Genomic DNA, 14,651 nt, shown 5'->3' on the forward strand with positions numbered 1-14,651 from the left:
TCCCTGATTCTATTATAATCAACAGTTCATTCTGTTCATCAGATTATTTATTCACTTGATTCTTAGATTCACTTGTTGATAGATGCATATTTGTTGTTCATAATTTGTATCTTTACCTTTTTCTTCCTCTTCCTCTTCTTAAAGGATACCTTTTAGCATTTCATATAATCCTGGTTTGGTGGTGATGAACTCCTTTAGCTTTTCCTTATCTGTGAAGCTCTTTATCTGACCTTCAATTCTGAATGATAGCTTTGCTGGATAAAGTAATCTTGGTTGTAGGTTCTTGGTATTCATCACTTTGAATATTTCTTGCCACTCCCTTCTGGCCTGCACAGTTTCTGTTGAGAAATCAGCTGACAGTCGTATGGGTATTCCCTTGTAGGTAACTGAGTTTCTTTCTCTTGCTGTTTTTAAGAGTCTCTCTTTATCTTTTGCTCTTGGCATTTTAATTATGATGTGTCTTGGTGTGGTCCTCTTTGGATTCCTTTTGTTTGGGGTTCTCCGCGCTTCTTGGACCTGTAAGTCCATTTCTTTCACCAGGTGGGGGAAGTTTTCTGTCATTATTTCTTCAAATAGGTTTTCAATATCTTGCTCTCTCTCATCTTCTGGCACCCCTATAATTCTGATGTTGGTACGCTTGAAGCTGTCCCAGAGGCTCCTTACACTAGCCTCGCATTTTTGGATTCTTTTTTCATTTTGCTTTTCCGGTTGGGTGTTTTTTGCTTCCTCGCATTTCAAATCATTGACTTGATTCTTGCGCTCCTCTGGTCTGCTGTCGGGAGTCTGTATAATATTCGTTATTTCAGTCCGTGTATGCTTAATTTCTAGTTGGTTCCCCAATATAAGATTGAGGGTCTCATTAGTTTTCTTGTAGATCTCATTAAGTTTATCGGCAGCTTCTAAACAGTTCTTGAGAGACCTTAAAAGTGTGGTTCTGAACTCTATATCTTCCATTGACAATTTTGTCCTGTTTCTTTGTCTCTGCATTTTGTTATGCTTCCTTGGTGCACCCCCTAGTGGTCTTTGTTCGCAGTCTTATAGTTAAATCTTGATTGTTGTAGCTAATTCCAGGGAGGGTTTGACCTCCAGGCCAAGTGGCTATGAGAATCAGCTGTGTCAGCAGTGAGAGAACTTCTGTCCTCTAGGGAGGTGCTAATCTAGCCTTTGCCTGAGGCTATCCAGCAAATGCCTGTGTGCAGGGCTTGGGCGGGGCGGGTCCCACAGGATCAACAGGGTGGGCCGGAGAGAGCAGTTATGGTGGCTCTCAGTCCTGTCCCCAGGGGCTCTGCCTCTCTGAGTCCCAGCACCCACTGCAAAGCTCAGAGAGAAAGCTGCACTCGCTCTGACCGAAGCCAGACAGTCCTGCTTCTCCCGTTTGAGTCTGGGTCCCTAAAGACTCGCCCGGATCTGGAGCTCAGAGTCTGCGACTCCCTCCCGATTGAAAACGCCAACCGAGCCCTCCGCCGCCAGCCCGCTCCGCGCACTCCGCACCTCAGAATTTGACTTCAGCACTGCGCCTCCTCTGAGTGTCCGTATGCGTTTCTCTTTCCTCCTAGTTGTAGGACTTCCACTCAGCCAGCGTTCCTGTGGTTCTGGGTGATGTCCCTTCCGTTTTTTGGTTTCACTTTTGAAGTAGTTGTTCAAAGCAGTAAACTCCGGCGTTAACCTATGCCGCCATCTTGGTTCTCAACCCCCATTGCCTTTCAGTGGCGCTAAATACTGTGCGAATGAGTGCAGTGCCCTTGACTGGGAATCGAACCTGTGATCCTCTGGTGCACAGGCTGACACTCTAACCCAGTGGTTCTCAACCTTTCTAATTCCGGGAGCCTCTAATACAGTTCCTCATGTTGTGGTGACCCCCCCAACCATAAAATTATTTTCGTTGCTACTTCATAACTGTAATTTTGCTACTGTTATGAATTGTAATGTAAATATCTGATATGCAGGATGTATTTTCATTGTTACAAATTGAACATAATTAAAGCAGAGTAATTAATCAAAAGAACAATATCCTATCTAATAAAAGAGAAACATGGTAATTGGCATACGACCGCTACCCTTCCCATTGGCTAATCAGGGAGATATGCAAATTAACTGTCAGCCAAGATGGCGACCGGAGCCAGGCAGCTTGAAACTAACATGAGGCTTGCTTGCTTCAGTGACAGAGGAAACCAAAGTTCCCGCCTGCCTTACAGGCCTCTGAGCCTGCAGTTTGAAACATTTTAACAAATATAGAAGCTAAAAAAAACCCCAGAAACCAGCTTTCAGTGAGCTGGGACCTCAGAGCTGGAGTCAGAGCTGGAGTTATACATTGTTTCTATTACCTACTTTCAGCAGCAGAGGCCTAAGAGCTGGAGCATCAGAGCTAAAGCTGGCCCAGAATTAAAAGAAAAAAAGAAAGAAAGGAGCGGTTGGGAGCTTCCGTCACCCACCAGCCTGAAAACAGCCCTCAGCCCCTCACCCAGACTGGCCAGGCACCCCAGTGGGGACCCTCACCCTGAAGGGTGTGTGACCAGCTGCAAACAGCCATCATCCCCTCACCCAGGCTGGCCAGGCACCCCAGTGGGGACCGCCACCCTGATCCAGGACACCCTTCAGGGCAAACCAGCCAGCCCCACCCATGCACCAGGCCTCTATTCTATATAGTAAAAGGGTAATATGCCTCCCAGCACCAGGATCAGCAGAGCCGAGAGGCCTCCCAGCACCGAGATCAGTGTGACAGGGGGCAGCACCCAAACACCCTGATCGCCCTGCGGCTCTGTGTGTGACAGGGGGCAGGGCCACAACCTCCCTATCTGCCCTGCTCTGTTCCTGACAGGGGAAGGCGCCCCAACCCCCTGATCAGCCCTGCTCTGTGCCTGATACGGGAGAGCTCCCCAACCTCTGATCACCCTGCGGCTCTGTGTGTGACAGGGTGCGGCGCCCCAACCCCCTGATCGGCCCTGCTCTGTGGGTGATAGAGGGCGGCGCCACAACCCCCACCCCTCCCACAGGCCCTGCTCTGTGTGTGATGGGGTAGAACCATAACCTCCCCATCGGCCCTGCCCTGAGTGTGAGAGTGGTGGCGTCCCAACCCCCTGATCGGCCCTGCTCTGTGGGTGGTAGAGGGCGGCCCTGCTCTGTGTGTGACAGGGGGCGGTGCCCCAACTCCCCTCTCGGCCCTACTCTGTGACAGGGGGGAGCTCCTCAACCCCCTGATGAGCCCTGCTCTATGTGTGACAGGGGACAGCACCCCAAACCCCGGATTGGCCCTGCTCTGTGCGTGACAGGGGGCGGCGCCCCAACTCCCCAATAGGCCCTGCTCTGAGTCCAACCAGGGGCTGCACCTAGGGATTGGGCCTGCCCTCTGCCACCCTGGAGCAGGCCTAAGCCAGCAGGTCATTATCTCCCAAGGGGTCCCAGACTGCGAGAGGGCACAAGCATGGGCTCTGACAGGAATTGAATCCTGACCTCCTGGCTCATGAGTTGACGCTCAATCACTGAGCCACACTGGCCAGGTGTGGTTATGAAGTTAAAGTGAGCTCTGTCAGCATGCCTGTGGGTTGTCTTTCATTCCCCAGCGATATAACCTGTTTGGGTACAGGTGAGGTATAAGGAAATGTTAAGAGGGCTAAGTCATTTCTTTTCACAGTAGAGAAAGACAAGGTATGAGTGCTTTAAGGAAAGTATTTATTTATTTATTTATTTATTTTTTTTTTTTATTGCTTAAAGTATTACAAAGGGTATTACATATGTGTCCATTTTATCCCCCCGCCCGAAAGTATTTATTTTTAACAACATGGTAAGTTCACACTTGTGGTTAATTAGCAATTATTTCAATACTTTCAAACTGATTTGCCTCCAGTTTTAGTCATAATGCAGGAATCTAAGCTTATAAAATTAAGAAACAGCAACAGCTAATCTAATCCTTCTTGATATTCCTTCATGATCAGCAAGATGCATAAAAAAGTTCTTTAAAGGACTAAAGTAGATGGATATATAAATTGTGAGTTCATTTTTAAAGCTGTATAAAAGTAACATTTCTAAGAAAGCATTTAATCCAAAGATCACACTTAATCAAAACAATATTCTTAATCCAGGCCGTCTCCATTTTCAGCTATTTGGCATTCTGTTCTTTTGTAAATTTGATATTGCCCAACAAAGAATGGTTATCTTTTACTGTTTTGGGAGACGAATGAACAGATGAACACATTAAATGCCTACACAGCTGAGATTTTGCCTGAGGTCAATGTGTTTTAAGATAGTCTTTTGTTACATTTATATCAAACATTGAGGAATACTGGTGTCATTCAAGATGAAGTCTTTGATTAAGAACTGAATGTACTGGAGACGTATTTGGTAATCAAGATTTAGGTAAATTTTCACCAGCAGTAGCTCTATCAGCACACTGAAACATGTTGTAGACTTACTACCCAATAATTAACATATTAGACAACATTAGCCTCTTAGAAGAAAGACCGTATTTTGCTCCTGCTTCTGTAAAAACATTGTTTATTTGAAAAAGGTGTGAACTTTTACTCAACTGCTACTCCCTGAATAGGAAAACGAGAGAAAGGGATCTGAAGAAGGAAAGCTGTCCAGTTACACTCCACAGCCCTTGGTATACTGAGTGACATCTTTGTTTTGACAGTGATTTCTCCAGGCCACCCTGTAGGGAAAGGTGAAACACATGGTGATGAAGTTAAAGCATATCTTCACTGTGATAGCCATACATCAAATCCTTTGTGAGGGCAAACTATTTTAACACTATATGAAATACAGGCTTTTGATAGATCCAGGTATTGCTATTTATTAAATGGAGATATGTACACCCAATACTTCACTTCTCCCCAAAGCCCTGGCTACAGCATAGTATGCTGACCACGAGAGACACGTGCATTTCCTAACAGCCACTGCAAAGTGCATTCTACATTTACCTCATTCCAAACATTTCAAAATCGGACAAGGAACTGGTAGAGTGTGGAGAATCTTAAAAATTCTAGAAATCCTCGCAAATTAATGCAGGAATAAGAGGAAAAGATTCTGAATCGGTTAAAATGTTAAAATAGATTGCTTCTAAGTGATACTTTGTTTAGCATACACCTAAAGCTGCAACTTTCAGTTCTCAGGAGCATATGGTGGTCCTTGAAAATCTTCTCTCACCTCTCTCCTAACACAGGGCAAAAAACTTTCCCCTCTAAGCTTACACATACCATGCTCTGATGCCTTGTGGATCCTTGACAACCCTCTTGGCACAGGTTGCAGCTTGAGTGATGTCATCTTGAAGCAAAACTGAAAAACAGGTGGTGAGGAATGAAGACAACTTTCACAGAAATTTCATTTTACATTTAGGTTTAGCCCATTTTATTCTCTTAGGCTAAGGAATGGACACTACAATTCTTTTCCACAAGTTATGCATCTGTGAATGTTGGGAGGAATCTCAGATACCAAAGTCATTGGAAGTTCTGGAATTATCAACTAATGTGATAGATAGAGAGTTCTCTTTGTAATAGGCACTATTAGAAGAAAAAGAGGAACCAACCTAGTAATTTTTAATCAGCAATTCTACTACTAGAAATTTCCCCTACAGAAATAAGAGCCCTGGCCAGTTTTTCTCAGTGGTTAGAGCACTGGCCCACAGATCTGAAGGGTCGAGGGTTGGATTCACAGTCAAGGGCGTGTACCTCGTTTGCAGGCTCGATCCATGGCTCCCGTCTGGGCACATGTGGGAGGAAACCAATCAATGTGTCTCTCTCTCTCATTGATGTTTCTCTCTCTCTCTCCCCTCCCCTCTATCAAAAAAAATGGGGAAAAGATCCATTTTTCTCAAAAATAAAATAAAATAAAATAAAATAATAAAAATAAAATAAAAAAAATAATAAAATCAAGATTGGTGTTTGTTAACGTATAAATAATTTTGTTTGATAAAGAACAAATTGTAAAGTAGTATATATAGTACAATTTCATTTTTGTTAAAACACACATTGTGCCTGGCCGGTGTGCTCAGTGGTTGAGCATCAATCCAAGAAACAGGAGATCATGGTTGGATTCCTGGTCAGGGTACATGCCCACGTTGTGGGCTTAATCCCCAGTAGGGGGGGTGCAGGAGGCAGCCAATCCAAGTTTCTCACATCAATGTTTCTCCCTCTCCCTCTCTCTCCAAAATCAGTAATAATAATAAAAAAGAACCATAAAGAACACCACACATTATTACATGTTTATATGTAGGTATATTTATACATGACATAGCTTTATGTTCACAGACATGATTGATAAGTATTCTATCTAGAACAATATATACCAAAAGTTACTGGTAGTCATAAATCTCTTGGTAGTATGAATTTTTATTCAGTGACCACAGATTATTACATAATACAAAATATTTTTTAAATAAATTAACTGCATACAAATGAATATTCTAAGAATAATCTTTCCTATTAGAATTTTAACATTTAGAAATTTAACAATATCAATTTTATAATACTTGTCCAATATTTTCATTTTTATGATTTTATTTTATTTTATTTTTTAAAGTCAGAGTCACCTTTTTTTTTTTAATCCTCACCTGAGGATATGTATTTTTTTTTTTAATTTTAAAGAAAGAAGGAGAGGGAGAGGGAGAAGGAGAGGGAGAGAGAGAGAGAAGGAGAGAGAGAGAGAGAGAGAGAGAGAGAGAGAGAGAGAGAGAGAGAGAGAAACATTAATTGGTTGCCTCCCATACGCACCCCAACAAGGGATTGAACCCGCAACCTAGGTATGTGCCCTGACAAGGACTCGAACCTGAAACCTTTGTTGTACGGGATGATGCTCCAGCCAACTGAGCCACCCAGCCAGGGCGAGATGGTGTTCTTTTAGGTCCCTGTTGAATTTTTCAAAACCTTTTCATTTCTTTTTCCCCGCCCACTCCCCACCCACGCCCCCTTTCATTTGTATTGAATCTCTATTCTTGTAAGCATAACCAGATGGGTCCTGTGCCGTCACTTAAACGTTATTTTCTCTTACCGTTGCAGTTTATACCACAGGCGTTAACTGCTCCTGGGGTTTTGCCATCATTACACCAGTAGCGGCTATTGATCTGGAATATCCCATAATCCGTGCTTTTGTCTCCATTATTTTTGTTTGTAGCTCGTGTGTTGTAACTACTTTCCCATTTGGCCAAACACATCCCTGAAAATAAGATATTTTTAGTAATAAATAGCAATACCATATGACACATACTGCATACCATAATCAGTTCTATATAGCTAATTTTATTTTACTAGTGACTTAACTTTATAAGTACAAAGATGTAGAAGAGGAAAGACTATTTCATAGTCCATCCATCCATATATCCATCAAACCATTCATTCATTCATTCAAAAATAGTTATTAAGGGGAAGTGTTTGAATTCAACCTAAACATACATTGATAACATTGACAAAAATGGGCTAAAATACAAAGTAACTTTTACACAGGCACATCTTGGATTGCATAGAAGAAAATGAAAACAGTTAATCAACTAGAGCGAGAAAGAATAATAAGATAGCATTTCAGGGATCCTGACATAAACAGTGATTGAGAGGAAATAGGTTCCTACTGCCCCTGTATTGAGATTTAAACATAATTTAAAAAAACAAAAAACAAAAAAAAACCTTTGCTATGAAAAGCCTCATGTCATGCAGGGGAATTAAAAAAGAGAAAAACACTGCATTATTCTAGGCTCACAGAGCCCCGGTTCCACACGGAAGAGAGCTGTAGTCAAGCACATGCTCAAATGTATCAGTCAGCCTGCATGTGCCACTGAGTCTGCAGCGAGGGGCAGCTTGGTAGCACTCGGAGAGTACAACAGGTGGTGGTTTGCTTAGAATGGTGCACAATTTTGCACTCCCGTGCCCTCATTCCTTCATCTGGCATTTCTGTTTATAAAGAAAGTAGTTGATATATTTTTTTAACCATTTTAAATATAAAAATCCTCAAATAACTTTTTTTTAAAGAAGTCCATTCACGCAAAGGCCCTTTCTCAGTATTCATCCTCTATTAGTATCTGTTGCACACCTGGCTGGCTATTTGGAAGTAGGGAGAGGTAACTTACAGTCTGCCAGCTTCACTCCACTGTAGCCATCCATTCCAAGTCTTTTCAAGGTTCTGGCCAGGTCACACCTCTCATAGACCTTGGCCTGGACGGAGACAGAGAGGAGGAGAAACCCCAGAATCAGGAGAGCCTTCATGTTGACTGTGAAGCCAGACTGCTCAGCTGGCCAGGAGAGGCTGGCCCCAGTATTTAACCTCTTTTAACTTCCTTCTTCTCCTAGTGGTTTGGAGGCTCCACCCTTTGAGCTATGTGGAAAACAGGAACAATTTTTTGGCTCACTGACTTCAAAAGGTTACAAGAATTAATCCACACGAAATTGAGGTGGATTATTTATCACCTCAAGGAATTTCTCCCTCTGAACAATAAGTCTTGCGTGCAAGACTTTGTTCTGACATGGCCTGCTTTCAGGCTCCTGCCTTTTCCTGGCAGAACATCCTCTTCTAGTTTCGCCACTCTCCTGGCTTCTTCCTACCACCAGGATTTAAATTGCAGATATTGCCCTTGGGCTAATACTGCCTTAGCTATAGCATTCCAATGATAAGGAAATAATTTATAATCTGCATAAATTAAGTCTGTATTAATATATTAAAATTAATAACATATATAATTATATACAATTTTATCTAATAAAAGAGAAACATGGTAATTAGCGTACGACCGCTACCCTTCCCATTGGCTAATCAGGGAGATATGTAAATTAACTGCCAGCCAAGATGGCGGAAGGCAGCCAGGCAGCTGGAAGCTAACATGAGGCTTGCTTGCTTCAGTGACAGAGGACTCCAACATTCCCCGCCTGCCGCTGCTGGCCTCTGAGCTGCAACTCTAAGCAACTATGTTACAAATATAGAAGCTAAACAAAACCCCAGAAACCTGCTTTAGTCCCGGGCTTCAGCCAGCAGGATCGCAACATTGTTTCAAATACAGAAGGTAAACAAAGGCCAGATACCTGCTTTCAGCAGCAGAGGCCTCAGAGCTGGAGCCAGAGCTAAAGCTGGCCCAGAATTTAAAAAAAAGAAAAAACGGAGTGGTTGGGAGCTTCAATCACCCGCCAGCCTGAAAACAGCCCTCAGCCCCTCACCTGATCAGCCCTGCTCTGTGCCTGATAGGGGGGAGCTCCCCAACCCCCTTATTGCCCTGCAGCTCTGTGTGTGACAGGCTGCGGTGCCCCAACCCTCCCCCCCCCCCCAACACACACATACACGGGCCGTGCTCTGTGTGTGACGGGATACAGCCATAACCTCCCCATCGGCCCTGCCCAGAGTGTGACAGGGTGCGGCTCCCCAATCCCCTGATCTGCCCTGCTCTGTGTGTGACAGGGGGCGGTGCCCCAACTCCCCTATCGGCCCTACTCTGTGAGTGACAGGGGGGAGCTCCCCAACCACCTGATGGGCCCTGCTCTGTGCGTGACAGGGGGGAGCTCCCCAACCCCCTGATCGTCCCTGCTCTGTGTGTGACAGGGAGTGGCGCCGCAACCTCCCCATCAACCCTGCCTTTAGTGTGACAGGGTACGGAGCCCCAACCCCCTGATGGGCCCTGCTCTGTGCATGACAGGGGGTGGTGCCACAACCTCCCCATCAACCCTGCCTTGAGTGTGACAGGTGGCGGTGCCCCAACCCCCCAATCGGCCCTACCCTGAGCGTGACTGAGGGTGGCATCGCAAATTTTAATATTTATTATAATATTACTAGAGGCCCGGTGCACAAAAATTTGTGCACTCGGGGGGGGGGAAAGGGGGGTCCCTCAGCCCGGCCTGTGCCCTCTCACAGTCTGGGACCCCTCAGGAGATAACGACCTGCTGGCTTAGGCCTGCTCCCGGGTGGCAGAGGGCAGGCCCAATCCCTAGGTGCAGCCCCTGGTTAGACTCAGAGCAGGGCCGATTGGGGAGTTGGGGCTCCGCCCCTGTCACGCACAGAGCAGGGAGGATCACGGGGTTGGGGCACCGCACCCTGTAACACTCAGGGCAGGGCTGATGGGGAGTTTATGGCTCTACCCCATCACACACAGAGCAGGGCCGATCAGGGGGTTGGGGCACCGCAGCCTGTCACACACAGAGCCCCAGGGCAATCAGGGGGTTGGGGAGCTCCCCCCTATCAGGCACAGAGCAGGGCTGATCAGGGGGTTGGGGCGCCTTCCCCTGTCACGAACAGAGCAGGGCCGATAGGGAGGTTGTGACCCCGCTCCCTGTCACACACAGAGCCGCAGGGTGATCAGGGGGTTTGAGTGCTGCCCCCGTCACACTGATCCTGGTGCCGGGAGGACTCGCAGCTCTGCTGATCCCGGTGCTGGGAGGCATATTACCCTTTTATTATACAGGACAGAGGCCTGGTGCACGGGTGGGGGCTGGCTGGTTTGCCCTGAAGGGTGTCCTGGATCAGGGTGGGGGTCCCCACTGGGGTGCCTGGCCCACCTGGGTGAGGGGCTGAGGGCTGTTTTCAGGCTGGCGGGTGACTGAAGCTCCCAACCGCTCCTTTTTTTCTTTTTTTTTTAATTCTGTGCCAGCTTTAGCTCCCAGTCTCCAGCTCTTAGGCCTCTGCTGCTGATAGCAGGTTTCTGGCCTTTGTTTACCTTATGTATTTGAAACAATGTTGCGATCCTGCTGGCAGAAGCCCGGGACTAAAGCAGGTTTCTGGGGTTTTGTTTAGCATCTATATTTGTTACAATGTTGCTTACAGTGCAGCTGAGAGGCCGGCAAGGCATTTGGGGAAGCTTGGCTTCCTCCGTCACTGAAGCAAGCAAGCCTCCCTGTTCATGTCAGCTGCCTGACTGTCGTCCGCCATCTTGGCTGAGAGTTAATTTGCATATCTCCTGATTAGCCAATGGGAAGGGTAGCGGTCATACGCCAATTACCATGTTTCTCTTTTATTAGATAGGATAATATATATAACCCTTGAAGGTATTGAGCATTAGCAGGTCTTTGTGTCCTCAGGTGGGTGGTGGAGGCTCAGCTGCTAATGCCTGATTAATGACTAGTGCTGCTTTAGTTTCACTTATCGGTGGCGGTGCAAGCCAACTCCTGAGGACTTTTGTTTTCTTTCTTTTTCTTACTACTGTAAGCAATAATTCTTTTAGACTCCCTAAAAGCGCCTTCATCTCTGTTTCCCTTCTCGCCACTCTTCTTTTCCTTAACTTGGGGGGTGAGGGAGAGGGGGGTAACGATCCTCTTCCGAACCAGCAGAAGATGAATCCTAAAGCTCTGAATGGCTGGCTGAGGTTAGTCTTTCATCACCTCCTAATTCATTTTTGCAGGTATTTTTCTGTCTTTTTCTTGACTCCCTCGGTTCAGTGACCTCTAATGGGAGCGGCTCAGGTGCTATCCTTCACTTTTACCCCTGAGCTCTTTAACAATGATTTCAAAACAGTTATATATTGACTCTGCATCTACGGGTTATTCCCCATGACTCTGACTCTATTGCCGAAAGTTCGGCATACTCTGCGCTGGCAAAACCCTTTCAGTCCTACCCCTTCCCAATTTCTTACCTTCGGGTCCCTGATCTGTTCAGGCGGCATTTGTTGATTTTTTTTTTTTGTAAATTAAATCTTTATTGTTCAGATTATGACATTGGTTCCTCTTTTTTTCCACCATAACTCCCCTCCACCCAGTTCCCACCCCACCCTCTGCCCTCATTCCCCACCCACTGTCCTCATCCATAGGTGTACGATTATTGTCCAATGTCTTCCCGCACCCCCCACACCCCTTTTCCCCGCCCCCCAAGCATAGTCAGTCCATTCCCTTTCTATGTCCCTGATTCTATTATAACCACGTTCATACTGTTCATCAGATTATTTATTCACTTGATTTATACATTCACTTGTTGATAGATGTATATTTGTTGTTCATAATTTGTATCTTTACCTTTTTCTTCTTCTTCCTCTTCTTAAAGGATACCTTTCAGCATTTCATATAATACTGTTTGGTGGTGATGAACTCCTTTAGCTTTTTCTTATCTGTGAAGCTCTTTATCTGACCTTCACTTCTGAATGATAGCTTTGCTGGGTAAAGTAATCTTGGTTGTAGGTTCTTGCTGTTCATCACGTTGAATACTTCTTGCTGCTCCCTTCTGGCCTGCAAACTTTCTGTTGAGAAATCCGCTGACAGTCGTATGGGTACTCCCTTGTAGGTAACTGACTTTCTTTCTCTTGCTGCTCTTAAGAGTCTCTCTTTGTCTTTTGCTCTTGGCATTTTAATTATGATGTGTCTTGGTGTAGTCCTCTTTGGATTCCTTTTGTTTGGGGTTCTCTGCGCTTCCTGGACTTGGAAGTCTATTTCTTTCACCAGGTAGGGGAAGTTTTCTGTCATTATTTCTTCAAATAGGTTTTCAATATCTTGCTCTCTCTCTTCTTCTGGCACCCCTATAATTCGGATGTTGGTACGCTTGAAGCTGTCCCAGAGGCTCCCTATACTATCTTCGTATTTTTGGATTCTTTTTTCATTTTGCTTTTCCGGTTGGGTGTTTTTTGCTTCTTCGTATTTCAAATCTTTGACTTGATTCTTGGGATCCTCTAGTCTGCTGTTGGATGTCTGTATAATATTCTTTATTTCGGTCAGTGTATGCTTAATTTCTAGTTGGTCTTTTATCACAACATCGAGAGTCTCATTAGTTTTCTTGAGGATCTCACTACATTTATCGGCAGTCTCACCAGTCTTTTTGAGGACCTTACTAAATTTATGGGCAGCTTCTAGACAGTTCTTTAAAGACCTTAAAAGTGTGGTTTTTAACTCTATGTCCAGCAATTTGCTTTCCTCCATTTCTGTCATTTGTGACCTGTTTCTTTGTCTCCGCGTTTTTTATGCTTCGCTATGTCGATAGAATGACTTTCTGTGCTAAGCGTCCCAATTACCTGAGGTAGACACTCTTGGTGCACCCCCTTGTGGGCTTTGTGCACAGTCTTGTTGTAGTTAAGCCTTGATTGTTGTAGTTATCACTGGGAGGAATTGACCTCCAGGCCAATTGGCTGTGAGAATCAGCTGTGTCTGCAGTGGGAGAACTTCTGTGCTGGAGACACCCTTCTGGGGCAAGACTTGCTTCAATGGGGCTTTGGTGCTCACTGAGTCTGCCCCCTGAGTGTGTCCTTTATGGTTCCACGGAGCTGCAAACTGGATGGTCCCACTCTGACCTCTGGATTTCCTGGCTCCTGGATCTCTAGGGAGGTGCTAATCTAGCCTTTGCCTGAGGCTATCCAGCCAAAGCCTCCCTGCAGGGCTTGGGCGGGGCAGGTCCCACAGGATCAACAGGGCGGGGCTAGCAGTTATGGCTGCTCTCATTCCTGCCCTCAGAGGCTCTGTTTCTCAGTGTCCCAGTAATCGCTGCAAGCCCCTCGGAGAGAAAGCTGCCCTTGGGTTCCTACCAATGCCAGACAGTCTCGCTTCTCCCGTATGAGTCTGGGGTCCTAGAGACTCGCCCGGAACTGGAGCTCAGAGCTTGAGACTCCCTTCCAATTGAAAACTACAACTGCGCCCTCAGCCGCCAGCCTGCTTCGCGTGCGCCTCTGTACCTTAGTATTTTACTTCAGCACTGCGCATCCTCTTAGTCTCGGTATGCTTTTCTCTTTCCTTCTAGTTGTAGCATTTCCACTCAGCCAGCCTTCTGGTGGTTCTGGATGCTGTCCGTTCCATCTTTTAGTTGTATTTTTGAAGTGGTTGTTCGAGACAGCAAACTCCAGTGTTTACCTATGCCGCCATCCTGGTTTCTCTCTGTTGATGTTCTTTGTGAACAGAGACACTGAGGCAAGCTTGGTGTGTAGGATGAAGTAGAGCAGAGGGCTACCGCTCGCTCAGGCGTGTAGCAAAAACCCTCTGATCCCTTCTGGCTTTTATTGGGGGTGAGCACAGCAAACAACAATGGAGTCCAGCAAGTGACAATGATTAACAGGCATGCTTATGAGATCATCTGAGCTAAGTTATACATTACACTATTAATTTCCTATGTTATACAAAGACTCTTTCCACCTGCAGCAGTGCACCCTCCCTTGAACTTTCCATGCTCTCATGGACTATTTATCACCTCAAGGAAAGTTCTGCCTCTGAACAATAAGTCTTGCGTGCAAGACTTTGTTCTGACATGGCCTGCTTATAGGCTCCCGCCTTTTCCTGGCAGAACGTCCTCTTCTAGTTAACTTTTCATTTCACTTTACCGCAACAGTTTATAATTTTTATCTTTACCTTTTTCTTCTTCCTGTTCTTAAGAATACCTTTCAGCATTTCATATAATGTTGGTTTGGTGGTGATGAACTCCTTTAGCTTTTTCTTATCAGTGAAGCTCTTTATCTGACCTTCACTTCTGAATGATAGCTTTGCTGGGTAAAGTAATCTTGGTTGTAGGTTCTTGCTATTCATCACTTTGAATATTTCTTGCTACTCCCTTCTGGCCTGCATAGTTTCTGTTGAGAAATCAGCTGACAGTCGTATGGGTACTCCCTTGTAGGTAACTGAATTTGCTGCTTTTAAGATTCTCTCTTTGTCTTTTGCTCTTGGCATTTTAATTATGATGTGTCTTGGTGTGGTCCTCTTTGGATTCCTTTTGTTTGGGGTTCTCTGTGCTTCCTCGACTTGTAAGTCTTTTTCTTTCACCAGGAAGGGGAAGGTTTCTGTCATTATTTCTTC

General features: G+C 45.3%; 1 protein-coding gene across 1 annotated transcript; it reads right to left on the reverse strand.

Annotated features, from left to right (window-relative positions):
* Positions 1-3,767: 3,767 nt before the first annotated feature.
* LOC118650144 (lysozyme C-like) lies at positions 3,768-8,229 on the reverse strand. Its single transcript, XM_036298086.1, has 4 exons — positions 8,051-8,229; positions 6,982-7,146; positions 5,193-5,271; positions 3,768-4,648 (listed from the first exon to the last, which is right to left on the reverse strand). Exons 1-4 carry the CDS (start codon positions 8,184-8,186, stop codon positions 4,582-4,584), a joined length of 447 nt encoding a protein of 148 aa, XP_036153979.1. The 5' UTR covers positions 8,187-8,229; the 3' UTR covers positions 3,768-4,581.
* Between the last annotated feature and the right edge of the window lie 6,422 nt (positions 8,230-14,651).

This window comes from Myotis myotis, unplaced genomic scaffold, assembly GCF_014108235.1.
Source record: "Myotis myotis isolate mMyoMyo1 unplaced genomic scaffold, mMyoMyo1.p scaffold_m19_p_3, whole genome shotgun sequence".
Lineage (NCBI taxonomy): Eukaryota > Metazoa > Chordata > Mammalia > Chiroptera > Vespertilionidae > Myotis > Myotis myotis.

Bases quoted from the DNA above. Each gene is read 5' to 3' on its own strand.
- LOC118650144 (XM_036298086.1), bottom strand. From the start codon at position 8,186: ATGAAGGCTCTCCTGATTCTGGGGTTTCTCCTCCTCTCTGTCTCCGTC. The intron at 7,147-8,050 runs GTAAGTTACCTC...TCTTATTTTCAG, and splicing joins TGGAGTGAAGCTGGCAGACT to GGATGTGTTTGGCCAAATGG. The intron at 5,272-6,981 runs GTAAGAGAAAAT...CCTGTTTTTCAG, and splicing joins CTGTGGTATAAACTGCAACG to TTTTGCTTCAAGATGACATC.